The 27,621-nt window shown below is 46.2% G+C and overlaps 2 protein-coding genes and 1 non-coding gene across 5 annotated transcripts; 1 reads left to right on the plus strand and 2 right to left on the minus strand.

The window, feature by feature from the left end:
* Positions 1-13: 13 nt before the first annotated feature.
* On the minus strand, positions 14-27,579 carry NCAPD2 (non-SMC condensin I complex subunit D2). 3 transcript variants are annotated; one of them, XM_026104866.2, is made up of 32 exons: positions 27,465-27,579; positions 26,627-26,734; positions 23,650-23,725; positions 23,438-23,496; positions 22,805-22,986; positions 22,198-22,337; positions 21,721-21,848; positions 21,513-21,636; positions 21,283-21,430; positions 20,505-20,702; positions 19,811-19,945; positions 19,234-19,318; positions 18,414-18,588; positions 18,046-18,167; positions 16,838-17,047; positions 15,137-15,311; positions 13,290-13,374; positions 12,995-13,128; positions 11,780-11,912; positions 10,036-10,120; positions 9,786-9,938; positions 9,321-9,538; positions 7,979-8,090; positions 7,544-7,667; positions 7,200-7,355; positions 6,832-7,009; positions 6,078-6,172; positions 3,109-3,189; positions 1,032-1,218; positions 702-828; positions 415-579; positions 14-145 (listed from the first exon to the last, which is right to left on the minus strand). In XM_026104866.2, exons 4-32 carry the CDS (start codon positions 23,445-23,447, stop codon positions 63-65), a joined length of 3,948 nt encoding a protein of 1,315 aa, XP_025960651.2. In that variant the 5' UTR covers positions 23,448-23,496; positions 23,650-23,725; positions 26,627-26,734; positions 27,465-27,579; the 3' UTR covers positions 14-62. The 3 variants fall into 3 exon arrangements, with proteins under 3 accessions (XP_025960651.2, XP_025960649.2, XP_025960650.2); XM_026104864.2 differs by lacking the exons at positions 26,627-26,734; positions 27,465-27,579 and adding an exon at positions 23,842-24,052; XM_026104865.2 differs by lacking the exons at positions 3,109-3,189; positions 26,627-26,734; positions 27,465-27,579 and adding an exon at positions 23,842-24,052.
* Positions 23,058-23,377, minus strand: LOC112985935 (small nucleolar RNA U85). The gene has a single exon (XR_003259858.1). It is a non-coding gene; the product is annotated as a small nucleolar RNA U85 (small nucleolar RNA).
* MRPL51 (mitochondrial ribosomal protein L51) lies at positions 24,166-24,968 on the plus strand. The gene is made up of 3 exons (XM_064505448.1): positions 24,166-24,356; positions 24,443-24,583; positions 24,701-24,968. The coding sequence occupies exons 1-3, from the start codon at positions 24,272-24,274 to the stop codon at positions 24,895-24,897; spliced, it is 423 nt and encodes a 140-aa protein (XP_064361518.1). The 5' UTR covers positions 24,166-24,271; the 3' UTR covers positions 24,898-24,968.
* Positions 27,580-27,621: the final 42 nt, after the last annotated feature.

The raw sequence follows: 27,621 nt of genomic DNA on the forward strand, positions 1-27,621 counted from the left end.
GTTAAGAGAAGACTGCTGCATAAAACCAGTTTTATTTTTAAAGACAGTGGCAGATGGCTCCCTCAGCGCACCCGGCTGGCTGAAGATCTGGTGATGGGAGTTGTTTTTGTGGGGGTTTCTTCCTCTGTTAATTCTGCTGAGAATTCTAAGAGGGTAAAACATGTGTCAATAACCAGCACTTGGCTACCTTAAACAGAAGAATCTACAGGCAGCGATCTAAAGCCCTGCCTGCCCTCTGCTCCCTCCCAATGATCATCTGGGCATGGGAGAGCACACAGGAAGCAACTGAGGATGTACATTACGTACATTACACTGCAGCTCTCAGCCCATGTTTGAGGGGCCTTGAGGGACCAAGGCTAGTCTTCCTCTCCCTCTCCCCAATTTCACCTTTCAAGCATGTGTATGATGCCTTACCATCCTCAGAACTGTTCTCCTCATCACTGGAGAAGGTGATAACAGGTTTTTTGGGTGGACGGCGCTTTTGGGTATGCTTAAGGTTTCGGAGTGCCCGCAGTGGAGGTGTGACAAAAGGTTCATCCACATTCCTGTTGGCTGCGCTCAGGGGCTGGCGGTGTGAGCCTGCAAAGAAAAAAAGGAAAGGCAGCAGCCGTTCTGCCTGTAAGGGTGAGGAAAAGGCCCTAGCTATCTCTACTGGACTGCAGGATCGGGAGGAAGATTGTGGTCCCACAAAAGACACATACCTTCCACTGGTCTCCGCTTGGTTGGCTCTGGCATTAGAGCTTCATTGCCTTCCTGACACGTCTCTGCTGAATCCAGTCCTTGGCTATGGCAGGCTTGCAGCTTCTGCTCCAGCTCTTCAGCCAGAGCCTGATGGAGATGTAACACAGCAGCAAAGAAAAAGGGGGTCAGGAGAAAAACATTACTTCCATAGCACAGCCACCAGAATTTCTGATACTTTGCTGGGGGCTAGGAGCAGCCAATACTTAATATGGAAAATTGCAAGGCTTTCCAGTCACTGTGTGTAAAAGCAATTGTGCTGTCCTGGCTTGGACACTTTCCCTCATCCTTACCTTGGACTCAGTTTTGCTGGCTGCTCTGCGGAATCGAAGTAGCACAGCTTGGAAACAGCTGTAGACAGCTGGGTCTTGGAGCTTGTCTGCAAAGCAGTCAAAGTTGTCTTGCAGCTTGTGAAGGCCCCGTTCCGTGAGGGGAAGCAGAGTAAGACAATGAGACAGATCCCGATACTGACGCTCAGTTCTGGGAAAGACAGATATACAGTGATTTAGTTGTGTCTAGTTGTCTTTGTCAGACAAAAATATTCCCTACACTGTTTGAGAACACAGTCACTTGTTTAAAAAGTGTCAGAAGTTACTGTTAGCTAGGAGGATAAACATACTGAGCCAGGTGAGGGCTCTTTCTGAAGGGCCTTATTTCAACCAAAGAACAACAACAAACACAAAGCTGGCTGCTTATTTTTGCATGTTAGAGATAGTCTCAGGTAGAAACTGTATTTCAAGTCCCCTCTTTCCTGGCCAGAGAGAGGCACGAAGTAGGTCGTTTTCATTAAGACACAAAGCGAGAAATTAACAGAGTGCTCTATCAAAGTGAAGACTAGTTTCAGATTTCAGTGAAAGTTACTATTAAAAAGAAAAAAAATCTGAACTAACCCATTTAATATAGCTCACTGTGACAGAATAATGATAAGAAAAGCTATGCCAAAGCCCCTCTTACTAAGTTGTACAAAGCAGAGGGCCAGAAGGCAGTCTCACATATACTCTTTCAGAATGCACTGTCCAAAAGCAGATGGATGGAGAACAAAGCTGCAGCACCAAGGCCTTGCTTCCACACTTAATCTGAATGATATTTGGCATGTAGCTGTCTGGAACTCCAGAAATGTCAAAGAGGGAAAGGTGGCTACAAAGTCTTTTTCTGTAAGCTCCCGTTGTAGCCTGGAATGAGAGTCTTGCTCCAGCATTACCTCTGTGCATTAAACTGATATCTTTGTGGTACAGAACTATTAGGACACTTTGGCAGAGGCTAGGCATGGCTTACACTCAGATGGTTCTTTACAAATGTAGTCTGAAGAGCTCAGTAGTGTTCCTGGGAATCAGTTTTGGAGAGAGGTGCCACTCTCCATTCCAGCTCAGGAAACAAAATCCAAATATTACATTTCTGGGGAACATGCAACTCCCTGAGGCAATTGAGCAGGTCACATGCCCAGCTACTGCGTACAAATGGCCAAGATAAGCAGACACAGCTTAAACCTCAAGGGCAAAGTCACAACAATGGAGAAGGAAAACCACAGGAATGGAGGAAGGCAGAGTGCACCAAACACAGTAGAAGGTAAAACGAAAATAGCGAAAATACATGACAGAGAGGCAGATAAACTTCTATTATCTTCTTTCTAAAAAAAGTATATTTCTGCATCAGTGAAGTTAATTTTCCCCTGCTCTTCCAGCTGTAACAACAAAAACCCAGGAAGCAAAATGATGTCCTAGAGCCAGGGATGGGTCCTGTACGGTATGCCCCACAATAAGCGCCATGAGCAAGGCAAGCACATCTTGCAGAAAGAGCAAAGGTGTAAGTGTCTTATGGCACAGGCACTCAAATAAGGAAATGGAGTCCCAAGTACAGAGTTACAGCTGAGCAGCCCATGCACACAGAACAGGGACTGGCTTATTAACTAAGTGGTTGAGATCACCTCACACAGGACCTCTGGGGTCACTGTTGGGGAAACCCCAATTCCTTAACTGAATTCCTCAACATTCATTTCTTAGCTAAGATGCATGGGAACGGCCTGTGGAAAGGACCAAAACACTGGAATCGATCTATCTCCTTGCATAGCTATAATGCAGCTCTAAATTGTAACAAAAGCTTTCCCCTAAAAAGGTGGGGAGGGAGAGGGGCCAATCAGTCTAACAGAAGCAGAAGCCCTAACAAGTTATACATACTTATTCAGGCATATTTAGGTGGAAGATGACGAAAAAAAAAGAAGGACCTAATCCAGAAATATTTCAACATTTGTCACCTTACCACAAGGGAAATATGATGGGAATCTGTTCACCACTGTGTGGAAGTAGGTTTATTCTAACAATTCTTGAGAAACAGACTGACTTATTTGTCAGAAAAATTAGGATTGAAACCCACCTGGCAGTCCGGAATCGCTGACAAAGTTTCTCCACCAAGCTCTCTGTCTGCTTGTCTTTTGTGATATATGAGAATAAATGTCTGCAAAGGGGGGGGGGGGGGGGGAGGGGGGAAAGAGGCAGAGTTGAGAGCCCAGAGAGGAAATCCCATTTCTGCTTATGCCACGAGAGGCTTGCAGCTATCCTACCCAGTGATCAGATGGGTGGTCCTCCAGATATGAGGTATACAGAGAGCTCTGCATGCCTCAGACTTAGTTCAAGAGAAGCTATAAGCATACATATATTTCAAATAGTAATCGCAGCCCCTGCTGGGGAACAGCCATTATGGCATAACATATAATTAAATGTCAAATTTGCCTAAGAGCACCAGCAGCACCTGCCTAGAAATGTAACTAACAGATCCAGCTAAAGCAAAGTACCTTGCAGGTGGAGAGAAGTACCAGTATCTGCATGGGGTGCGAGGCAGGAGGGACAGAGAAGGCTGCAGTGTCTACTTCCAATCAGCTCCTTCCAATTTTTAGGAGCATGCAACACCTCCAGACAATCTCCTCGCCTCCCAGCTGCGCTGACAGGCTAGCATGCTGGAGAAGCACACCATGCAGTATTTTTCTTTTCTCACAAGTGTTCCCATTACTTTTTTTTTTTTTTTTTAATTATTGTGCTGGGGGTGCATTGCTGTAATTTGGATCAATGCAACGATGAACTGTTTATTTTACACTAAGGTGGGAACAAAGCCTAACAGAACTTAAATACTAACCTGATTCCAGATTTTTCTCAGCTTCTTGAGGGGAAAAAATATATGGACTTCAACACAGTTAAGTTTTTCTGTATTTTGCATATCATCCTCATAAAAATAATTGGATAACTTCTCTGTATTAAAGAGGCACATGGCCTCCCTTTTTCTGGTACCAACATTTCTGTTAGCTTAAGCTTAGCCAAATTGCCATTGCCCTTGATATAAGTGCTTTAAGTACATTCTCACTTGGTCTTTGTTTGTTGCATTTACAACCACCACACCAAGCCTCTTTACTTTTCTAAGATACAGAATGGAGACCCTATCCTCAAAAGCCCTCCTCTGCATTTGCTCCAGCTTCAATTCATCTTTCTTGAACCTAAGTGACCAGAACTGTGACAGAGCTCCAGACAAGGTCTCACCAGCGCTACCAACACTTTCCTGTACTTAAACTTGAAGTACATCGTTGGCTGCTTAAAGCAAACAAATTCTCTCTGACTTTTTAGCTGTAGCTTTATAGCTACAGGGGTATAGCTACAGGGGTATAGGAGTTGAACAATAATTTCTAAATACCCATCCTTATACTTTTTCTGCTAGTTTTCATCTCAGTATATTACTGTAACCCTCACATTCTCCATGAGTTAGTCCTTCCTTTTAACAATAATGCTCCCCAGCTTTTTGTCCATCAGCAGTTTTCACTACTCCTCTCCTTTTTATGTCTCCTTACTCTCCAGTCTGATAAGTATCCCTGGAGTATGAGCCACTGCTTCCTCCCTAGTCTATGCTTTTGTCCACCACAGTTTACAAGTTAAACTCTGTCCTTTCCACGCTACAAGCATTTCATATCATGCTATATGGGAAAATAGTTCAGTTTCAACTATTATTCCCTTCTTTCCTGTCTAAAGCATATGAAATGGTGTGCTAACAGATGATCAGGTCTACCACATTTCTCTTCTGTAAAATTAATTAGCTTCAGACTAATTCAATACATGCCTTCTTTAAGTCAATATTGCTTTTTCTTTTATTTGCCATGTACCTCCAGTTCTCTCCCTGTATGTTGCTGGAGGTCAGTTAAGTCAATCTGTAGCTACCTTGACCACACTGACCCCTCCTTCAATGTAATGTAACATTTATTATTCTCTGTGGTGATGTCTGTGGTAACACCTCCATTTCGAGATTATTAAAAACATACAGCCGTATGTCCTTGTTCCTTTCATTTATGTCTTTTTCACAATGTTTGACTGTGAAGATTTGCTTCCACTTCAGACACTAACTTCCTCTCACACATGTACTGTCAGTAGCCATATGTTCTTTTCCTCGCTATTTCACATTATGCTTCTTACAGAAGGCTAAAGCAAAATATTCATATACTCTTGGAGCCATAAATTATTTTCAGTCTCAATTTCACCCTCACTAATAGACCTTCTATGTGCCTTGCAATTCCTGCCTTTCCAAAATTCTCTCTCTCTCTTCCTAAATGCACTGGAGTCTTATGGACAGAAAGACTCCAGCAGAAAATCTCTGGAGGTTTGACTGTACTCTGCAACAACACAAATGCTTGTGTTTTGTCCAGCACTCCCCTCTGCAATCCACAAGGATTCAGGTAACTCAGGAAAAAAAACCCATGTGGCTAAGAATCAGAAATGAGTGGAAAATCTCTGTAATTCACCCACTGAAGAGGTTCTGTATAAGCCAGCTTAAGTCTTATGAAGAAAAATCAAGACCTCACTAAGCACTCTTTGTACTGCCTATAAGCAACAGATGCCTTCAGACTGAGAAACTGTAATAGGTCTCTACACTATAGAGTAAAGCTTCTTAAAAAACCCCCAAATCTATTACCTCAACTACAGCTTTTTTTAATATTACTACAAAAATTCAGTAGATCATCAAAATGATAAAGAGGGCAGAGGTCTTTAAAGACTGCTGTGTTCTCCTAATGTTGCATATCTATGTTCCACACATTAAAACCAACAGGCTTTTCCTTTTCTAGAAGGAAAATCTTTTTGAAAGAGTTGATAGAAAATCTTTTTGTGGAATCTCTCCTCACCCCCCAACTATGTGACTTTAGAAATGATCTCCCTTGATATGACTCCCATTTTAGGTGCAGACTGTGGAAAAAGATCAAGGAGAACAACTGAAAAGCATTTTGTATATGTCAGTGCAGTTTCTGTTCCCGTGATCCAGCATCCCCTTTGCATAAACAGTGTCCTGGACAAAACAGGTTTCCCCTAAAATACCTCATAATAGTATGGAAAGATTCCTCATCCACACCGCAGTCAGGATCTGAGAGACGACTGATGATGTCCGGAAGCAGGTTATAGATGGCATTACCCTGTGCGGTACACAAGGTTCCGTATGAGATACAGAATTACGAAGGACGGCTTGAGCCAAGCTAGAGAAGCTGCCCACCTACAATTCCTTCTCCCCACCCCAAAGCTACTAACTGAAATCATCAGCTTCTTGAAACCAGCCATACACAGCCAGCCAAACCTATCTGAGGCTGCTAGGTGAAGCTAAGTGGTAACATTTGCTACTGTTCTTGCCTGCTTGAACTGTAACTGCCTCAGATTTAGGTTTCTTATGTCATACAGCCAAGAGCAACTCTGAAAGTTCTTACAGATGATACATTACCTGAGCCCTTAAATTGGGGAACGCAGCTGTAAGGCCTAAAGGTAAAGTGCAGAAGACTGTTCCAGAGTCTATACTAGATGCACACACAAAAGCAAAGGGATAAAGATTTGCAGGCAGATTTGGAGCCTGCCTTCTGATGTGAATGGATGAGGTCACTTTCAGCAATATCAGGGTTAAAACAAAACTGGTTTTGCAAGATTCCCTTTATTTGCCCCTATTTAGGCAATATAGAGGAGGGACAGACAGCTGCTCCAGCCACTGACACACCTTTCCCCAGCACTCCTAACTCTTGTCTCATTGACCAGCATCCATCAGTCCTTTTCTGCTCTTGTGCACTGAGGTCCCCAAATGTCCACTTGCCTTGTTGGAGAGTTCACTGAAAAAGTTCTGAGCCAGTCCCACGATTGCCTCCTCTGGGTCCATGAGCAGAGCTGCCATTTCACTCACTTGCCCTTTCACCTTTACCATGTCTTTGAGGATGAGGTGAGTCATCACCAGTCCAGCTGTCTGCCTCACATTTTGGCAGGGGTCTCGCAACCTGACAGAAAAATATAGCTACCACAGCCAGCAACTGAGCATGTCTAAACCCAGGTCCATTGTCTCCTTGCACTGGCATCTTTGATTTTGGGTTTCTGGATCACCCTGACCTTCCAGGGGTCCAGTGTCACCCATCCACAGAGCTCCCATCACCCCACCCGCTGCTCCCAGCAATGAGCACACAGCATTACCTGGCATAGAGATGTGGTGTCCAAGGCTCCACCAGATTGGGGAAGCGGATGGCCAGATCTCCTGCTGCAATCATGAGGTTGGATCTCACGCCAGGCAGAGTGGACTTCTCCATCATGGTGAACAGCAAGCGCAAGTGGGAGTCGCAGAACTCAGAGCTGATGGGACAGGGTGGAGAAAAGAAGAAAAAGACACAAAAATCCTCTCTCTCAGAAGCTGTAGTGAAACAAAAGCTAAGAGTTCCCTTTTGTGTTTACTCTCTCCATAGCAAAGGAGTTGCAACATTTGCTTGTGCTCTAGTTACCAGGAAGAGCTGGAAGAGAATACTGTTATGGACGGACATTACCTGATCATACAGACTTTGCCAAGAGTCAGGGCTGCAGCAGCCGAGAGCGCTGGATCACCGTAGAGCCCGGGGTTGTTGCAGATCTTCAGCACCAGTGGAACAAAAGCAGAGAACAGGTGTTTGCCTAGACAGTGAGGAGGAAGATAACAGATACCTGATCATGGTTCAGACATCCCTTTTTAAAAAGAATTACTTTGTCTGTCCCAGAACTCCTGGGGACTACACAAACTGGATAACTCACTTTTGCCATTGAAAAATCACCTCTAGAGGTAGAGCAGTGAAATGGACAGCCTACACCAAAGCTGACACTGAAGAAAAACTACAGTTCTCTTCTGAAGGAAACTGTCTTCCTTATTCTGGACCTGTTACCCACCATATCTGCTCTTTCACATATGGCAGGCGGAGGCAGTGTTCTTTGGTGGCAGCCACACTTACCATCTAGAAGCTCGGTCTCACAAATACTGCGGATGAGCTCAGCCTCGGTGTCATCAGCTGAGGCTCCCACGAGCCCCAGTTCCTCCTCCATAGTGGTCTCATTTCCTGTGCTCTGTGCAGAAAGGAAGACCGTGAAGGAGCGGGTTACGTGCCTATCTTTTTTTTTTTTTTTAAGCAAACAAACAAAAAAAACAGTGTACTCTTCTCTCAAGAGGGAGGTGCATGTGTATTACCAGTAGCATGACGAGAGTTTGGAAAAAACAGGCTGATGGAGAGTCTTAAAATCCACTTTTCCCTGAGATTTGAATGAAGCTATGATGGATGATCCAGGATTTGCCAGTCCATGTGCCACAGGACACAAGTGGGAAAAAAAAAAAAAGTCTAAGCTACTGAAGCTACTAAGCTGAGACAGAATCAGACACATCTACTACCAGGGCCAGCATCTGACACAACTCAAGGGACTTGCAAATCCTAGAAACAAGAAGATCAAAGCATTTGAACTGCTGATTTTGTGAGCAAGAATATGGGAAACCTTGTAGCAAGGAAAAAAAAAAACCCATAACACAAGGGAAGAAAACAGACAAGGTCTTTGCACAAAGGACCAAATTTGCACCCAGCTGCTGCTTCCGGAAAAGTCTCATAGTAACCTCCTCCTGTGTGAGAACTGATAAGCAGGGTGAATGAGGAAATAAAGCATAGCGTCTCTGGACACAGCAGTGTAGGCATCTGACAAAGACTGGATACCTAGGGATAGAGAGGAGGAAAATATCTTGTATTTTGTTACCCAAGAAATCAACCTCAACGGACTCTGGAAACCATTCTGAGGCAGACCTAACCAAACAATCAGAATTTGTCTATTATACAGATCCCATTAAAAAGGCTACTGTTAAGTACTTCCATCATTATGTCTGAGAGAGGTTAGGACCCCCAAGCCCTACAGGTCAAGGTTCCAGAAGCCCTTTTGCACAACTCAGGTCACAAACAGATGTTTTTCATTGCTAGCAGCTGTTGCAAGAGATTGCAATGGTAAGGAAGAAGGTGGTGGGGAGAAAGAACATGATTACTGGGGGCAGGAAGATAAACATGGCCAGGACATGACCTTTCACTCCCAACCCTCTCCCTGTTCAAAGCCCAAGGGCAGCCAGAGAGTTTTGTTGAACAGGGTCAGTCAAAAAGATCTCAGCTCTCCCTGTAAATCCTGACCTACCAGTGTTCAGCTCTATACCCAAAGCACGTGTTACCCAAGATCTCACACATCCTCAGGACTGTGTTCCCCAGAAGTTTGCTGGGGAGTAGCTGGGACCTGAAAAGAACTGCCCATAGGAAAAAGCTTAGTTCTCACCCGGGGTCTCTGTTTCTTTGCACTGCTTTCAGAATGCTGCTTGGCCTTCTGCTCTTCCCTGAGGATGCGACGTCTACGTAGCTCTGTGCTCACAGACACTTCCAAATACACTACCTGCTGTAGTGCCACCTGCCCCACAAGGGACACTAGGTGCATCAGCAAGAAGGTAGGGAGACTGCTAGCACCATCAGAGACTCTGCTGGGAGAAGCCCCTGGCTCTGGCAGAGAAAAATTACTACAGTTCAGTGTTGATCTAGATTCCTCCTCCATCAGTTACCACCAAATCTCACCGACCCTACATCCCATCCCCATGCTCCACAGACCCCTTTGGCTGTATTCTCATGCTCCCACACCAATAGCTTCATGAGGCCCTCAGCTCTGCACCCTCCCACCATTATTCCAGGCCACCCAACCACAGAACAAGAAACTATGGGTACAGACTTCCTACAGCAGTTTTTTCCTCACCTGCATCAGCCTCCTGCAGCTTCTCCAGAGCTTGCTGACTGCAGACCTGCAGGATGTGAGCACAAATCTCCTCTGCCCCTTCTGCTAGCTGGTAGATAAGTGTTACTGCTGCCTCCATGAAAGGGATCCAGTGACCACTTGGCTGGGTAAAGCCTGATGAGGAGAAGAGGAAGTCACATCACACATACCATCAACACCACAGCCTGCCTCACGCCCCCCTCCTCCAACCCTACTGCTGACTTGAGCTCACCTTTACTCACAGCCTCGCTCAGGCTGCCAAAGAGCATGTGTGTCTGTGGCAGCCGAAAAGGTGCACTGTTCTTCCCCAGTGCTGGCTGCAGAGAGAAGAGATGAGTTACCCTTGCCACACAATAGTTGCTGCCCCACCCCCATGCCTTCCCCAGCATTTAACCTTCCTACATACACATTGCTAACCACAACCATGTTAGGCTCATGGGAGGGACCATCCAGCACCGCCCAGCGACAAAATATACAGCAGGGACATTACTGTTACTCTTGAGGACATGGCAGCAGCATCAGGCAAATTTAAAGCTTGGCCAAAGGATGTTCCCAAGCCAGCCTCGACAGTTCTGCTACTTCCCCTTAAATCAAAATGACTCCTTTGGAATAGTAGGTTATTTTGTTCTCTCGTTCTCCACAAGGAACGAGAAACCCTTACAGCATCTTTGGAGTTATCCAATGTTTTCTGTAAAACAAGATGCCCTTTGCCTGCGGTTACTCCGGAACCATGAGGTTTTGTTTAAAATACCACCTCACATTTGGGCTGATACAAATGCTCTGTATCACTTCCACTATATTTTAGGTTGGGAAAAAGAGAACCCAGAGAATCACTAAGCTGAGTGTGACAATGCCCGAGATATCCCAGCACATCTGTAGCTGCCTGATCAAGATACACTTGACTGAAACAAGCTACTGCTTGAGGAATTAACAGCTTTCAGAAGCTCGAGACAAAATTTCTCAATTCACTACAATCCTACCCTCCCTACTGAAGTTTTGGAAGGGTGTTGGGGGGAAAGCTGCCACAATCATTCAAGTGTCTATACTTCAGTTCCTTCTCACATAGTAACTTAATTGCAGAGTTGTGCAATAGTTTTGGAATAATGCTTCCTTCCTTTGACAGCAAGGATAAAGGATGTGAAGATGGCTGTAATGCAGTTTCAGAGCTCTTAAGAATGCTATAATATATGTTAATTCATGAAGGTCCTACAGTAATGTCCCCAGTGAATGGGGCAAAAACAGAATAACTGTTCTGTGTGAAGCAGGGCTGCTTTATGCTAGAACTCCTGAATCAAATGTCCCAAGTGCTCAAGTCAAAAACAGGCAAAGAGGATTTTACAAGTGCATTAAAAAACGTGTATATATATATATATACACACGTGTGTGTGTGTGTGTGTATATATATATATATATATATATATATATATATATATATATATATACATATATATATACACACACATATACACACACACACATATATAAATTGCTCCCTGAAGAAAGAAGTCATCTGACAGGCCACCACTTACAACAGACAGGTTTGAAAGCCTTTAATATTTTATATTCAGCTGTATAGCTGGCAGCTCCCAAATATCAATTATTAGGGAGGGCAAAAGAATCACAACACCAGAAAACATCAGTAGGAAAAAGGGCTTCATGGTTGAAGAGAGAAAAACCAGTTTAGAACTGGGGGTCTGAGGGAGGGAATTGGAAGGAAAAGAGTGTTTTCTTGTGCACTGAACACTCTTCTGATTTGAATTCAGCCTGTTGGCTAATGCAACTATTTTTAGTACGTGTTTTGTGATAAGCTTTCCAGACAGTGCTGCTGAATGACTTCAGCCCACTTCATTTCAAAATTCTTTTTTTTATATGTTATGTTTATCAAACCTCTCTCTTCTCAGTATAAACCACTTTTCCTCTTTCTTCATTTCTGGATAATGATTATTCTGACTTCAAGGACAGGCTAAGAGTCTTACCTTAGGGTTACTGGCAAGTTTGGAGATGGCACTGCACACTTCTTGAGCCAGACGATAGTCTTCACATACCTTCTCAGATAAGCCTACTGTCACCAAGACATCCAGGTTGCTACCTATGATCTCTGGCTTCCCTCTGCGAAATGGAGGGAATGGGGAGTAGTATGCAAGCTGCTGCCAAAAGTTTACAGTAAGTACGTATAACCAAGAGATACTCTTGGTGCACTGGGGAAGGCAGTAGTTTGAATATGAGAAAAAAGAAAAAAAATCTGCCAAATGACTCAAAATATAGCTATAGCAAGCAATGTTCCACAGAAGCCAGTATAATCTGTATTCTGCCAAGAGAACAGGATCTCTGAAATGAGAAAAACTGGGCATAATGACTTGTTATACAGAAAGAAGATTCTTGACTCCTCTTTTCTATCAGAAAGGAGCAAAACTTAAAAAGGTAGGGCAAAGAAAAATCTTGGAAAGTATAAAAGAGCCCAGCAGCTCAGGACTGGTGAAATCTAACACTTCATCCCCCACTGTGTGCATATGGGAGGAGGGAAGAGGGGGAAAAGAACCCCCCCCCCATATACAGTTAATTGAATGAAGAGGGTAAGAGCAGAATCTCATCCATTTAAACAGAGAATCTGAAAAATTCATAACAAACATCTATACAACAAAAGCAAAAATCACTCCATTTAGCAGATTCATGAAGAAGGCAACGCTATTCTCCCCCCACACACATACGAGTACTTAACACAGGAAGAGCAAGGAGGAGCTAGCAGGTAAGCTACATGCTCAAGGGCAACTGGGCTAGGAAACTGAAAAAATGAAAACCTCACAGTGCAATCACACTCTTTCTGCCCATAGAAAGAAGGGAAACATTCCATTCCCTCGGTGCCAAAGGGTCTAGACATCCTTTTTCAGCAGCTTCTCATTTTTTCCTATTCAAACACAGATAAAGCTGCAGAACTGTGACATAGTAAACCCTGAGAAAGGATGGACATTTAGAGCACAAAGTAAGTAACATCATCGTACTTATTCAGATACCATGCTGGTGGGACCCACCGCACCAACATTAACTCCAGCTTTTATTATCCCATTATCTGATTACTGCTTTTGAAGCTGCACAACCAAGGGTCAGCTGATGCAGCACCCACAGTTCTTTGATAAAAACCAAGTCCCTGTACCTCCTCCCACTCACAGGGTCAGACTGGGCCCTGCACTCACCGTGCCATCATCCCCAGCAGCATCACAGCAGCACGTCGTTCCAGCAATGAGCACTGAAACTTTTCTGTGAACTGCTCCCAAAGCAGCTGGATCACAGCAGGTTTTATTTCATCTTTCTGTACAAACTCCGAGATCTGTGAAAGAAATAAAATAAAACAAGTAGGGAGAAGCAGAGGAGGATGAACTTCATAATCCAAACCAACACAGACATTTAACTGCAACGAGTACCATTTTGAATATGACAGAGATCTAAGATCACAAATACAAACTAAACCCAAGTGAGGAAAGTACTCACTATTTCTTCTAAGCATTGTATTGTTCCTAGCGAGGCATCCACCATGATGAGAGAGAGAGACCGCACCAGGCTCTGGGCCCTTGCCCTTGGGGGAGTGGGGTGGGGGAACAGGAGAGAAAAAGAGAGAGAGAGAGGAGAAATAGAGAAGGGGCAGAGGGAGGGAGAGAGAGAGAAAAAAAAGCAAGTGTCATGATTACTTTCCTATTCAGAGAACTGAGGACTTCTCTTTGACAACAGAGCTGATTCTTGAGGATAAGAAAAAATAATCCCATCATGGACAGGAGTTCTCCAAGCCACCCAGCTCAAGTTCAAATGAGCACAAATGGACTCAGAAGTCCAGTGCCCTGTGCACTGCTGCTGTGCTTGCTGCTCCTCCTTGTGCTTCATACAAACACCCAACAGGAGGCACTCACCAGCCAATTCCAGTTTCCTCTCAACCACAAGTCGAAATACTCTTCCTTAAGGCTTAAAGAAAGACTATCCAATTATGAATGAATAAGGGCAGAGCTCAAACTGTAGGAGAGCTATCTCCACTCAATATTATCAAGAGGAATCAAGAAGCAGAGGGTGCTTTTTATGGCCCAGGTGATGTCTAAGGACATGGTATAATGCATCTCACCAGGAATCACACTTATTTAAGTCAGTGAATGTGCATCCAAAAGGATTTGCACATGGCAAGTGCTCGGGGAAAAAAAAACCATGTCCGCGAGACATATATCTCTAGCGTGGAAGAAACAAGCATGCAAGTGGCATGCAGCTCCTACCTCCAAACCTACAATAAAGATCAGCAACAAATAAAGACCCCAATAACATCCTCTCATCCACCATACATAAGAGATTTGTAACAGAAAGATCAAAATTGATCTAAATGAATTATGAATGAAAACATGTATGTGAAAGCACCTCCCCCACTCCCCCCAAAAAGCTCCTGTACAGAGTGAGGAATAGTACATATTGACAAGGACACAAATGACAGCAAGAAAACTGGTAAGCATTGAGGAATGCATTGTTTACATCAGAAGCAGAATGCCAGCACTCAGATAAAACCACAGCACATAAGACTTGTCAGCAGCAAACCTGAGCTCTGGTAACAGAAGGATGACTACAAGTCCACAGCACACTGTATACCATTCCTCTTCTGCTTATCCCAACAGGAAGATAGACTATAGCCATAAGATACTCAGAATGAGAAAACAGGCAATGGGCAACAATCTTGCCCAAGGAGGGTGAAGTATGTAAAATTCTGAGATAAGCAGTCACCCCACAACAACAACTGACTGCCTGTGTTTAACACACATATCCAAAAATCAGCTCATTGCTGCCAATCAAGAATCCAGCTGACATGACAAACATTCAGTACCCCTTGTCCTCTGTCGCACACGGTGATCCTACCCAGATCATTTGGGCACACATCTTGGTGCTTGGTACGGTGCTTTGTGTGAAAGCAAGGGCAAGTGAAAATTAAGAGAAAATTAAATGTGAGTGACTGAAATCAATTTCATTTAAAATAATTATCAGCTTCCCCTTCCATAAGGTCTCACATTGAGTTCTGCTGCATTAATTTCTTACATATGAACCCTATGACAAAGCAAGAGCAGAAGCTCAGCAATATGTTCCACAGGAACATTAGGATACCTGGATGCATAAGAACATCTGAAACCGCATAAGTGTTGGTAACAGCTTGAAGAGAAAGCCTCTTTACTAGCTGGTACGAATCACATGTTTCAGCTCAAAGCGAAGTGTAGCAACTTCGATTTTACTTCCTGTTCATATCCCATTCCCAAAAGCTCCCCAAAGGAAGAAACAAAAAACAAAATAAGAAAAAAATTCTCATTAAGAGCCCATACCTCTCTGAATCCCCACTTGGGCTGAGATAGAGACGCCTGTAGGCATTCAGCACGGCCTCCTTAATACCAGGCTCTTTTGACCATATGAGGGGGAGCATCCTGCGGACTCCAAGCACTGCCTGGGGCACACTGAACTGTGAGACTGTCACAAAGAACTCAATGGCTTCCTGCACCACTGCAGAGGGAAGAAGAGTTACATTAATGCAGTTCCTTCCTTATCCTCATTAAAGACACCACTAAAACAAATTCATAGGCATACTGCTCTCACAGCTAGCCCTAAAAGCAGCTTCAGAAAAAAAGATCTCACGGTCATAGCAGATTAAAGCAGGTGAACATAAGTCCCAGTCCAATGCTGTGACAAGAACTAAGCTGTCTAATGTATAAGTAAGAAATACTGCATTTGATTCCAGCTTGACAACTCCTAGAATATATTGTCCATAAGACAAGAACAAAAGACAAAAAATAATCCCCAGTAAGCGAGAGATGATTCACAAGAGAGCCACAGTAATGATTAGAGGGCTTACATAACAAACAGCTTATAGACCTCTGGTAAGCTTATACCAGTATGGGCAAGAGATCTGAATAAAGATGCTATATGCCTATGGGATGTGTAAGTTTTTTTATCTAGATAAACTGCTATGCTTTCCCCGCCCTCAGTCAGGACTGAAGGCACACATTTTTAAAATAAAAATAAAACTAAATCTTTAAATCTCTAATTAAAAAAGTTCAGTCTTTGAGCAACTTGCTGAGCACCATCCACCCCTCAGCAACCCACCCCATGGCAGCATACAATCTCCAGAAGGGAACAGGCTGGCTGACTAGGCTTAGCCCAAGTGACAAACCTTTGACATTATTATACATGGTTTACTTGGTGCAGAGAGAATGGGAATTTTTGCTAAAATCTCTGAAAATCCAGACATCCAACTTGCCTTCCTTATACTCCAGGATAAGGCAATAAGGAAACGGAAAGTTAGGAAGAATTGCCCAACCATAAAACAAACAAACAAACAAAACAGGGGCTGAAGTACCAGGTGAGGGGCACCCTACCAGCTTTGAACTTCAAATGACTTGTAAAGAGACTGAACCCAAGAGTTCATACTTGTGTCTGCTAACAGCCAACAGAGCCAACAACACCCAAACCTTGCTGGAGAAGCCAACACACTTATTATGCGTAACATATGAGCTCTTAATACAGGTGAAGTGACCACTGATGAAATCCCAGATGTGTTTGCATGAAGCTCTTGGTAGCAGCAGGCTGCTGCAGTGTCCAGACCCACCCACACCTCAGAACTATGTGAGTGGTTAGCAAGCTGATGGGGTGGGGAAGATGAGGGAGGAGGGAGTTGTTACACTCTTGCCCCTCCCCTACCCCCCCCCCCCAATGCTGATTCACAACAAGCACCAAACAAACCAACCAAAAAACAAAACAAAAAACAACACTCCAAAATCCTGGCCTAATTCAAGTACAGCCACCAAATCACAGCCCCAGTATAGCCCTCTCATGCCTCTGCAAGACACCCTTTAGATAGTGCTGCTGTTCCTACACCCTGTAAGTGACTGTGGTATCTGCTTAAAGAGATAGCATTCCCTCCAACCTCTTCTTCTGGAGCCCCATCACACCCACATCTCCTTGACAGCCCAGGGGAGAGACCTGGAAACTCTAAACAGGGGAAGAAAGGGCCTTATAGCCACTTCACACACCTGAGACAGAATTTTCATACATCATCTTGCTGACCAGACTCAGGGCTTCTGTGATTTTCACTGAGAAGTTGTAAGCATCTTGCAGATACTGCACCAGCATCTCCTGTTTGACCAGATCTGTTTGAGGCTGCTCTTCTTGCATAACATCTTTGGTCACAGGACTACTGTTGCCACATGGGGTATCCTCTGTGTTCTCATGTGGGCATAAACCTGCACAGCAAGAACGCTTGTACATGAACAGGTTTGGGGGTATAAGAAAAACAGGCACAGTTCAAGGCATTTTGAGTCCTCTCTGTCTACCCCACACTGTCATCTCCCAAGAGCCAGGAGACTCCCACTGAAATGCAAATTCTGACATCAGACTTAGCTACAAAGACAGAATTCAGGATACCATATAGCAAGCCCCAGTACCACAAAGTGATGCACTACAGAGACACAAACTAAGACAGGGTTGCAGAAAAGCATGATCCAAGATACCCAAATTCCATTAAGATGCTAAGTGGGTTAGTCTGAACTTGACAGCAGCCCCAAAGAGTGACAAGCACCTAAAAGGAAATCAGGGCAGAGTAAGGAGAAGTGGAAAACTACTTTTCCCTAGCAAAATTTCTGCGAGTGTGGGGACATGACAAAAGCTAATCTTAAATTATGCTGGCAACCGAGCTTTGATAGCAACAAGCTCAAGGGCAGCAGCTAGGAATCCCTATCCTGAAACAAACACAGAAGATAAAGCATGTGAAGTCTTAAGAATATGTCCAGAAGCTTGAGCCCCAGAGAAGGAGAACGCTGTCTGAATCAGATACTTATCAAGGCCACCAGGAGGAAGCATTGTGTGCTACTACCTGTTCAGAAAGCAGAACTAGGGACAAATCCAGACGGGACAGAAAGGTGTGAGTGGACAACACCAGCTTCACTCACCTCAGCAGATACTATGTGAGTTAAAGCATCAGAAATTTGCTTCTGGTACGAACATGGGACTGCTCCCACCAGAAATGAAATGGTGGGACTAAATGTGATCCATCCAAAAGGTTAGGTCACTATAAGAGCAAATGGTGGAGAGATGGTACAGCTCTGCAAGTTGCCAAGCACATGCAAGCTAAGACCCAGGGGACAGAAGCTTACGACAGGACGCAGCATTCTGGAGGTTTTTTGGTCTAGCTTTGGTGTCAGCTTGGACTTAGACAACAGATGGACTGGTTTGAAGCAGTTACCTGTGTAGAGTCTCTTCAGAATATCCAGGATTGTGGCCTCCTCGTTTCCTTCTTTGGGGCCACTGAAGGGCTCCAGCCCCTGGAAGTGACACAGAGCCTTCTGTGTAAGGCGAATCGCGCCCCTGGATAGTGACATTGCACAACAAAACATCAGCAATCAGGTAGGGGAGAACACAAGGGAAACCATTTCACTTTGCCCTGGACGCATGGGAAAGCAACTCAGCACCCATACGTTATTCTGTAGGAAGAGACTGAGGTAATTTGAAACCGTGCCTTTACCCTGGAGCTCAAGCCTTCCGTGAACAAAGAATGAGAGGCTGATGTATCACTTTGGATAAACCCTCTCTCAAACTGCAGAGACTCCTTACTTGTAATTTAGTTTCCTCAGCAGCCCAGTAATTCGCTCTGAGGTACTCTCTGCTGTTTCCTCAACTTCCGGTATCTCTTCTTCCTCTCCCTCCAGTGGCTGAAGGAGTTGCTGTGTGACGGCCCTAATCTCTGGCAGCATCGCTTCCCACTCTTCCTCTGGAGTGATTGTTGCAGCTATGAAGAAACAATAGAGGGAATGAGGAATACAGATACTCGGATGACACCCTAAGGTGGAGAGAAACTCTGCTGGAACTTAGGAATCCTACACTTTTTCCCCCCAAATCCTACATGCAGACATTATTCCCATCGCTGACCCCATCCATACTGGAGTAAGAACAGACAAGAATTCTTCGCTATAGAAGAGAAAGCACTGAGGGGAGAAATGACAGGGAAGAGAGAACCATCATATGCTATTTATTGCTTTGTAGGCAACAGAAGGTCCAAAGCTATCAATGCTAAATTATTATTTGACCAAACTTTTGGCTCAAACAGTCCTTGAATGGCTGACAACAGAAACCTGGGAGGATGTTCATAGACATTTTCAGTTCTTACCCTGAAAATAAGATACTTAGCCAAATGGACTGTTGATCTAGGTATGGCCATTCTTATGCTCCTTTTATTACCCCAGTGCATGAAAAACTGTTTTGAGTTCACTCCCAGTGATCAGGCCTCACTGTCTCATATGAGTAAGGCCTGAGGCAAAAGCCACCACTGCCTGAAAGCAAATACAAGACACTGGAGAATGAGCCCAGAGATATTCCTGCTGGCCAGAGCACAAGCTACACCCTGGGAAGGGGAAACAGGAAGAAGGGAAATTACCAGCTGTGGCTCTGTGCTTGTTCCTCATTTCTTGAAGCTTCTGCACCTCTTTCTTGAGTGGTTTGACCAAATCACTACAGCTTAACTGGAGATATCAGGAACAGAACAAGAAATATGTTACTTTATCCTTCATCTTCAGAAACTGAAATAGCAGACTCCAGCCACCATCCCAGAATGGGAACTGCTGTAAATTGCCAATCTGAGGTTCAGAAACTCAGGAAAAGGTTAAGCTATTCAAAAAGAGCTGTAGCTCTGTACAGTATGTCCTAACGCCTAATCCTGATCCTATGGAGAGAAATCCCACAGTCGATTCACATTGAACTGATGCAACTTTTTCACAATAAAGATGACATCCCTCTTCGCCTTCAGTATACCTCTCAATTACACAAAATAATGGAAGAGCCAGGGAATGTAATACCTGAACCTGGGAAAACCAGAAGGCTCCCACCTGGAAAGTCAAAAGTTATGTTGGCCTTCTCAGAAGACACAGAAAGCCTACTGCTCCTGCTCTAGCATACTGCAGATATTCAGCCTGCAAACACACATCTAGCATATCCAGCACACCAGTAAGAATTACCTTGCAGGAGAATGGATTATTGGACAAAAACGCAGCCAGTAGCTGGATGGCATTTTTAACAACCATCACAGATTTGTCTTTGAGACGCCCAACAGCCAGAGATACGACGGACTGGAATCGAGTCAAAGGCAGGGCCTAGTGCACAATGAGAACAGAGACAAAAGGTAACCAGAAGGCCTAGAGATGCAAAAGTTCTTTCACTGCAGATGTATTATTAAAAACACACACTGTTCTACTTTGCCTTATGTACTGAAAGGCATAGATCACAGAATCATAGAAAAGTCTAGGTTTGAAGGGACCTCTGAAGATCTTCTGATCCAATCTTTGTTGGAAGCAAGGCCTTAGATTAGGTTATCCAGGGTCCTGTCAAGCCAAGTCTTACATATTTCTAGCTAGGGAGATGGTTTCCCTTAGCAATGTCCAGGAAGAGCACCTGTATCATGATCTTCCTTCTATTCTCTCCAGGTAATAAGCAGCAGCATGCACTTTCTGTTCCCCCATTCCCTCAACCCTAGGATCTTTGGGCTCCTGAGAGAAAAGGTATGGTGGACACCATACAGAATGCACACAGGGACAATACCTTTCTTGGTTAAACTTCAGTCTCTGCAAATGAAAGAGAAGGTAACAGAAATCTCCTTAGAAAGCAGAAAAGCGAAGCAATGATGGAGACATCATCTCCCCAGCATGGACTTACCTTGCACTGAACAATTCGAGTAAAAAGCTGCAGTACACGACTGCGCACAAATCCACTGATGTCACAGATGTGGGCCTGCAGTATATCCAGGAACTGGTCCCGAGTACCACGGGCAGCTTCCTCTAGCTTGTCACCATTCAGCACCTTCAGCAGTGCTTCTGCCACAGCTGCCAGAATGGCATTTCGCATCATGTAATTCTGCAGAAAGAGATGTTGAACCAGGAATAGGAAAAAGACATGACTTGGTATGCCAAGGGAAAGGATGGCTCAGAGCTTGGGCCTTTTAAGTCCCAGGTTCCAGCCCTAAGTTAAATAATTTCTCCATTATGGACTTTTTATTAATCTTGGGCAAACATGGCTGTGCCTACAAGGTAGAGAAAGAGATATCCTGCCCTGATATCGACCTAGGTCCTCAGACACCAAGGACTGATATGAGAGACACTTATAGCTTTTAAAGACAGTTTAATACAAGTAACACTTTCACAACCATCAAACTCATTCAGTATTGAGGAACAAGAAACAACAACTGGGATCTCAGACCAGGAAACAGCATCCAGTTTTATCTAGTGTATGGAAATGACAGCCAGAAAGTTGATGTCATGGTTTCCGTTTCCTTTGCATCTTTTAGATAAGGAGAAAACCTATCCCAAAAGGCTGGTTTTGGTTTCTTCATCTCTATGAAAGAAGTTCTGTTTTCAGACAGAAAAACTAGATAGTGCCACTTCAACCATTCCACTTCTCTGGACAGGTAAAACGTAGCTCCCCTTCCCAAACGTACCTCTCCATCCAAGTGACGTAGCAGAACACTCATGTTGGACAGCACCACAGCTGGAATTTGTTCAGCCAGTTCAGTTATAAAGATGGCATAACCCTTGATTCCAGAAGCATCACGGGCCAGATCCTGTGGACATTTCTGTCCAATTTCCCTGCATAGAAAGATGGAGCAAGGAAAAGGGTGCCCCAGGTTGCTAGGGATACAAGGTACAAGCCTTGGGGTATTTTTCTCACCTCAGCAGTTCGCCCACCATGCTTTTCAGACCATACTCTGTAACCCAGAGGCTCACAGCCTGAGCAAACACTGGGGCTACATGTTCAAAGTGCTGCAACATCTGTGTGATCTTCAGAGTGGCACCTTTCACACATGAGGAGGATGAAAGAGGTCAGAGAAAATAACCAGGAATTGCTTCAGGAAGAAATTAGAAAAGCAGGAACTCACTGAACATGTGATCATAGTGAACCAAAGCCGCAGCAAGCAGATGTGTCACTGCCTCCCGTGTGGCTCGATGCTTTTGGAGACCAATACTTGGATTCTCCAGGATACGGTAGCAGCTTCCAGTCATTAAGCTAAAACCACAGTAGAGAGACAATCAACCTTCTCACCATCACACCAATGCCATTCTAGCAAATTGCACTAGCTAAAAGTTTCTCTCAAACTAGAGGTATTCTTCAGCATCTCTGAAAAACTGAACAACAAACATCTCAGAGGCCTACATGAGGAAGGGAAGTGGTTCCTAAATACCTTGTTTTTGCCCAAAGACCGTTTCCTCAGTCTCCCAGAGATCTGCACCTGACAGAGTGCTGTAATACTAGCTCACTGGCAGGTTTAACAATTAACCCTTTCCCCCACAAACCCACTATCACCCAACCCACTTTACATCCACTCTGTCCTGTCACTTCCCAGCACTCCCCTTACCTGACAAATTCTTCTTCCACCACCAAACCACTCCAAAGTCGACGGAGATCCAGCTGCAGCAGTTGTATGAGCAGCCGTAAGAGAGGCTCCCTCTCCTCTTCCCAGGAGAATCCAGATGCCTTAGTACGGTTCTTCTTGTTCTAGAAAGGGAATTACGAGGTACTCACATCAACACCTTGACAACAGGAAAAACACCATCACCATTCTGCTTCCCTTAAGCATGAAACTGACTGTCCAGCTCTATAGCACTGAGAGGTGTACAGAGAGATGTATATGAAGCCTATAGGCTCACATCAAATGAAAGTTGCCATCATCTTTGACCGCAGAACAGAGCCCTCGAGAAAATACTGACACATTAAGGGCCAGCCAGCCAGACACTGAAGAGCAAATAGACAGGTCTGGGCATTTGAGTCCCTGTTGATGTTTAAAACCACGCTGTCCCTTCGACTGCTTTCCACAGACACAAGTATTCCACGTTATGCACCACCCACCCTTGCCAGTATCATGCTTAAGTAATCCCAGCTATGACATCAGACAGATACTGCAGAGCTCAGGAAGCTTACATATACTTCCATCTTCTCGTTTTCTCCTCAGTCCCCTCACCTACCTTTCCACTAGGATCCAGCTCCACCAAACCACTCTTGCAAGTTTCCATTTCAAAGGCCTCCACCAGGCCAGACAGCAAATAGCAGTTCATCTTGAGAGCATTGAGGTGATTAGTGCGGTCTGTACGGCTCAGGCCAGAGTCACCCAGGATGGCAGGAAGGTCATTGGAATGACGAGATACCACTTGAGAGAGAAGAATCATAAGCACACCTGGCCAAGCCCCTCAGCCCTCCCCCCCATCTGAGATTTAGAGCAGTAATCAGATTACCAAAGACCTGTGCTCACATCTCACCAGCTGTAACATGGACTGCACCCTGCAACCCAAACCGTGGAGATGCTTGCCTGTCCTATTCCCACAGCCCCCAGTCAGCTCAGAAGCACTCGCTCAGAGCTGACACATGCCAATGATGCATTGTCCAGGGATGCAGGGAAGGGGATTTGCTGTTGGCCTGCCCTTACAGTGAACACGCACAGCTCTGCATTGTCCACCAAGATTACAGACCGGTATTGCTGGAATGGGCTGAGGGTGCAACCCAGCTGGAGAGTCACATTAGCCTTTATATCATCATTGAGCTGCTGAAGGATAGTAACTTCTGCATTACTCCTGCTTCAGCCCAAAACGGCAGGTACCCACCTTGCATCATCAGTTCCAGGGCATCCTCTTTGACAGCGGCACCCACAGCTCTGAAGTGGCTGCACGGCAAACACAGGGCATAAAGGCACCAGGCGAACACCGTCAGGGAGAGGCGTGGCCGCCGGGAGCGCACCAGCCTCTCCCCCACCCCCGTCCCTCCGAGGGGGCCGGTCCGCGGCAGCCCCGCAGCGCGCCCGCCGCCCCGTACTCACTGGAGCAGGCTGTAGAGGGGGTCGAAGTGCTGCAGCACGGCCAGCGCGCCCCGCGCCCGGAAGGCGGCCCGGAAGGCTGCAGGGAGACGGGGGAGGGGACCCGCGGTCACGGCTGCGAGCCGGGCCGGGCCGGGCCAAGCCGCGGGATTGGGCGGGGGGGGCAGGCGGTGGGAGAGGGGATTTCGCCTTTACCTGCGAGCGGGGCCGCCAGCTCGCGGGCGGGCAGCACCTCCTGCACGGCGTAGCGCCCGGGCCCGCCGCCCCGCAGCAGGTCGCCGGGGGACAGCGGCAGGTGAAACTCCCATAGCGGGGACGACATAGCAACCTTCAGCCACCGCCGCCACCCCCCACCTGCGCACTCAAAACAGCGCGCGCAGAAAGGGCTCCCCCACCCCTTGCCTAGCCCTATCAGCGCCCGGCAACCCCGTCGCGCGCCAACGTCTCGCCCAATCGCCGGCTCCCTCTCCCCCACCTCCCTCGACCGTTCGCGCGACGTCACCCCCCGCCCGCCGTTTCCCGTCCGCCACTGCAACCGGAGGAGGCGGAGCGGAGGCCAGGGCGACCCCACCCCCCCAAGGCGGCGGGGCGGAGGCGAGCCGAGCTGGCCCCCGGGGGCCTCGCGATGGCGGCGCTGGTGCAGGCCGCGGCACGGGCCCTCCTGGGCCACGGCGCGCCGCTGCCGCGGGCCGCGCGGAGCATTAGCTGCGGTGAGGGGGCGCGCTCAGGGGTGGCCCGGCTGGGGGTCCGGTCCCCGGCGCTCCCCAGTGACCACCCCTTTCCTCTCCCCTGGCAGGGGTGGCCCGTGTTCCCCACGTGAAGGAACCGCCGCAGCCCAAGCAGGTGGATCGCTGGACGGAAAAGCGAGCCTTGTTCGGGGTCTACGACAACGTGGGGATCCTGGGTAAGGACCCCCTGCCCCCACCGCAGCCTCAGGGTGAGGAGGGGAGGGAGGCCAGACCCACCTGTGAGCCACAGGCTCCTCCAGGGAGGCAGTTGGGGCCAGCCCTCTCTTCCAGGGCCTCTGATTCTGTTCTCTCTGTCCTGTTCTCAGGTGACTTCAAGGCCCACCCTAAGGACCTCATCGTGGGGCCCAAGTGGCTGCGGGGCTGGCGGGGGAACGAGCTGCAGAGGTGCATTCGCAAAAAGCAGGTGGTGGGAGATCGGATGTTTGTGGATGACTACCACAAACTCAACAAGAGGATCCGGTACTTGTACAGGCGCTTCAATCGCACCGGGAAGCACCGCTAGGAGCAGCTATGGGTTCAGCACATGGAGCGTGGTTTTGTGGCGTCACACTCGGAATAAAGTCAGCTTTCTTACAGGTGTCTCCTAGTGCTTTGTAAAACCTTTGCTATGCATTTCCAGCATGGTGCCCAAATCCTCCTGCTGCTCCAGGCCTGAGCTCCTCTTTGTGAGTTCTGCTCTCTCAACCATCTCCGATGTACTTCTCCTTACAGACAGCTGTTCTGGTCTGTATCTCTTACCTTTCAGAGTCCTCCGTTCTTGGCCAGGCCTCCAGTTTTCTTTCAGTTTCCATGAGCTCTAGGTCCTGCTCAGCAATTTCAGTATTTTCCATCTTAGATTCTTCCCTATATCCAAATTCATAAGCTAGCTATAAACGTGCCCCCCCAATAATCCTTCCTGCTGACTCTTTGTCCCCCTTGCCCTTCACTTATCGGTGATTAATACTAAGTGTGAATGATTCAAATGTTAGTTGAACTGCATGAAAGCCTGTCTTTAGAACAGGATTTGTCTCTGTTTCATGTTGATGGTGACTTAATCTCCATCCTGAAGACACTTACTGAGCATGTGGCCTTTGGTTAATAATTTAGTCAAGCTCTGCAAAAGTAATTCAGGCAGCTTAAATGTTTAAAAAACCCTCCAACTTCTGCAAGTTTTCCTTAACTGTTTCTGGGTTCCTTTAGAGGAAAAGTTATAGTGAGTCAAAGCTGGGATCCCGCTAGTGCAGCATCCCGTTTCTTACAAATTCTGCTATTATGTGCTTCAGGAAAAACCTGTAAAATGAGCACATGTCTGTCTATCTCTTCTCTGTCAGTTGTCAAGCTGGCTGCTAGATAACTGGGGACCTATCTGGTGATTTGATGTATCCTGTTACAGAGCAAAGCTGCTCTGTCTTTAAAAGCACTGGGTTGCAAGAGGCAGGGAATGAAAAGAGTCTCCTTTAGGTCTAAGCTTTAGGAAGCCGAAGCCGAAGCCTGCATTCAAGCAACTGTCAAGTCCAAATTCTTTGTAGTAAGGTAGCAGACCTGAGGGACTCTGTGGCAAAAGATGCTGTGGACTCAGGAAATTTGCACAGGTTCAGGAGGAGACTGAAGAAGCACGTGGGAGAGAGCAATTGGGAGTTACTACCTAGGTAAACCACATGTGCAGGAAATCCTGGGCTGAAAATAGAAACTGGAAGAGTATCAGAGGAAAGTATCTTGTACGCTTCCTCAGCTCACAGTCCCTAGGCATTGACTTGTCATGTTTAGGGACAGGATACTGCGCTATATGAGCCCTTGATCTGAAGGGGAACATGAGCTGAGTGAGCCACAACAAAGGTTCAGTCAGCTCCATCTCCTGTTATTCACAGTGACTATTGGAACAGTCCTCAGACTACTTGGGGAAGGTCACCAAGCAACAGAAACTTTTTCCACAACTTGTCCCTTCACCTTGTCTAAGGGCACAGCTTACAAGCCTTCAGTTCTGCTGAGGCTACAGGTGCATTGCTCTTTAACACTCAAACAGTCCAATCTGCAAATCATCTGGCTCTCACCACAACCCCGTATCAACTTCTCATCTTCCTTGTACCACACTCTTTTGGCTCCCAGGATATGATTTATAATATATCCATCTTGTCTATCTACTGGTCTTCTAGGTTTGTCACTAAAAACTTTTATTGGTGGCCTGTTTCACCTTATGAAAGAAAAATGTAGTTCAGTGTTGGTCTGAACCAGCCATTTGCTACCCTACTCACCATACCGGGAAGCTGTATGGAGAGACTTCTTGTTCCATTATGTTCTTACTTCCCTTTTCATCCTGAACTGATGAATCCTCCCTTCTGAACCAGTGCGCTTTTCAAAATCTTTAGAGGGGACAAAACAAAATGCACAGTTGTTCTTGAGGCTGCTACTGGAGCCTAATTTCCCTCAGCTTGACCTCTAAGGTTTCTAAGGAATGCATCTAAGGAATGCAGCCACTTCAGGGATTCATTCACTTTTTTTTAATGCTGTACTGTATGATGGAAGCATGCCAGCAACACCATACCTAAATTGCAGCAACACCAGCAGTGACTTAACTATAGCCAATAAACACATTACAGGCACACACAAAGTGAAGTCATTCTGCAGTACTAGCTTTTAAAGACAACAGCACACACTGGGTTTGGAAGGTCAAAGAGGATAGGAAGAGGTAGGGTGTCGGTAACAACTCCAGGACTTCTGTAACCCCTTTTTCTAAAAGAATAATAACCAGATGGCCTCAAACAGCATGGTGACAAGGCTCGGTTTTGGTAGATGGGGCTACATCGTGCATGCTGAGGGGGGCAGGTTAGGCGTACGCTCCCCTCCAAGCAGCTGCAGCTAATGCCAGTGTATGGGTGGGGCCAGGCCCCTCCATAGGGCTAAGGATAGGGAATGGCCTGTCCAGGCCCAGACAGGGACCGCAGCCTCAGGTCGGTGCGATGTGATGTCCTAGGCCCGCTGCCGGAGTCCCCCTGGGCCTGGCACGGTTGGAGAGGCCTCATGAGACAGATGCCCAGACTGGACTGAACCGGACTGGAGTGGGGACCCCTCCCCTCGCCACACGCTACTCACCGCCGTGCGCCCTGGCAGGCCCTGCTGCAGGGGCAGGGCGCCACGCAGGTCCTGCATGCCTGGCTAAGACGCAGGGCTGGGGCTCTGCTCCGATTGGACGACCCCAAGGTGGGCTACAGGTGGTGGCCTCATCCCATTGTCCAGAAAGCCAGGAGGT

Source organism: Dromaius novaehollandiae, chromosome 1, assembly GCF_036370855.1.
Source record: "Dromaius novaehollandiae isolate bDroNov1 chromosome 1, bDroNov1.hap1, whole genome shotgun sequence".
Taxonomy (NCBI): Eukaryota; Metazoa; Chordata; class Aves; order Casuariiformes; family Dromaiidae; genus Dromaius; species Dromaius novaehollandiae.

Bases quoted from the DNA above. Each gene is read 5' to 3' on its own strand.
- MRPL51 (XM_064505448.1), top strand. From the start codon at position 24,272: ATGGCGGCGCTGGTGCAGGCCGCGGCACGGGCCCTCCTGGGCCACGGC. The intron at 24,357-24,442 runs GTGAGGGGGCGC...CTCCCCTGGCAG, and splicing joins CGCGCGGAGCATTAGCTGCG to GGGTGGCCCGTGTTCCCCAC. The intron at 24,584-24,700 runs GTGAGGAGGGGA...TCCTGTTCTCAG, and splicing joins GCCCCCACCGCAGCCTCAGG to GTGACTTCAAGGCCCACCCT.
- NCAPD2 (XM_026104864.2), bottom strand. From the start codon at position 23,968: ATGTCGTCCCCGCTATGGGAGTTTCACCTGCCGCTGTCCCCCGGCGAC. The intron at 18,589-19,233 runs GTAATTTCCCTT...GTTTCTTCATAG, and splicing joins CAAGCACAGAGCCACAGCTG to CTGCAACAATCACTCCAGAG. The intron at 3,190-6,077 runs GTATTTTAGGGG...CCCCCTTTGCAG, and splicing joins TCTTTCCATACTATTATGAG to ACATTTATTCTCATATATCA.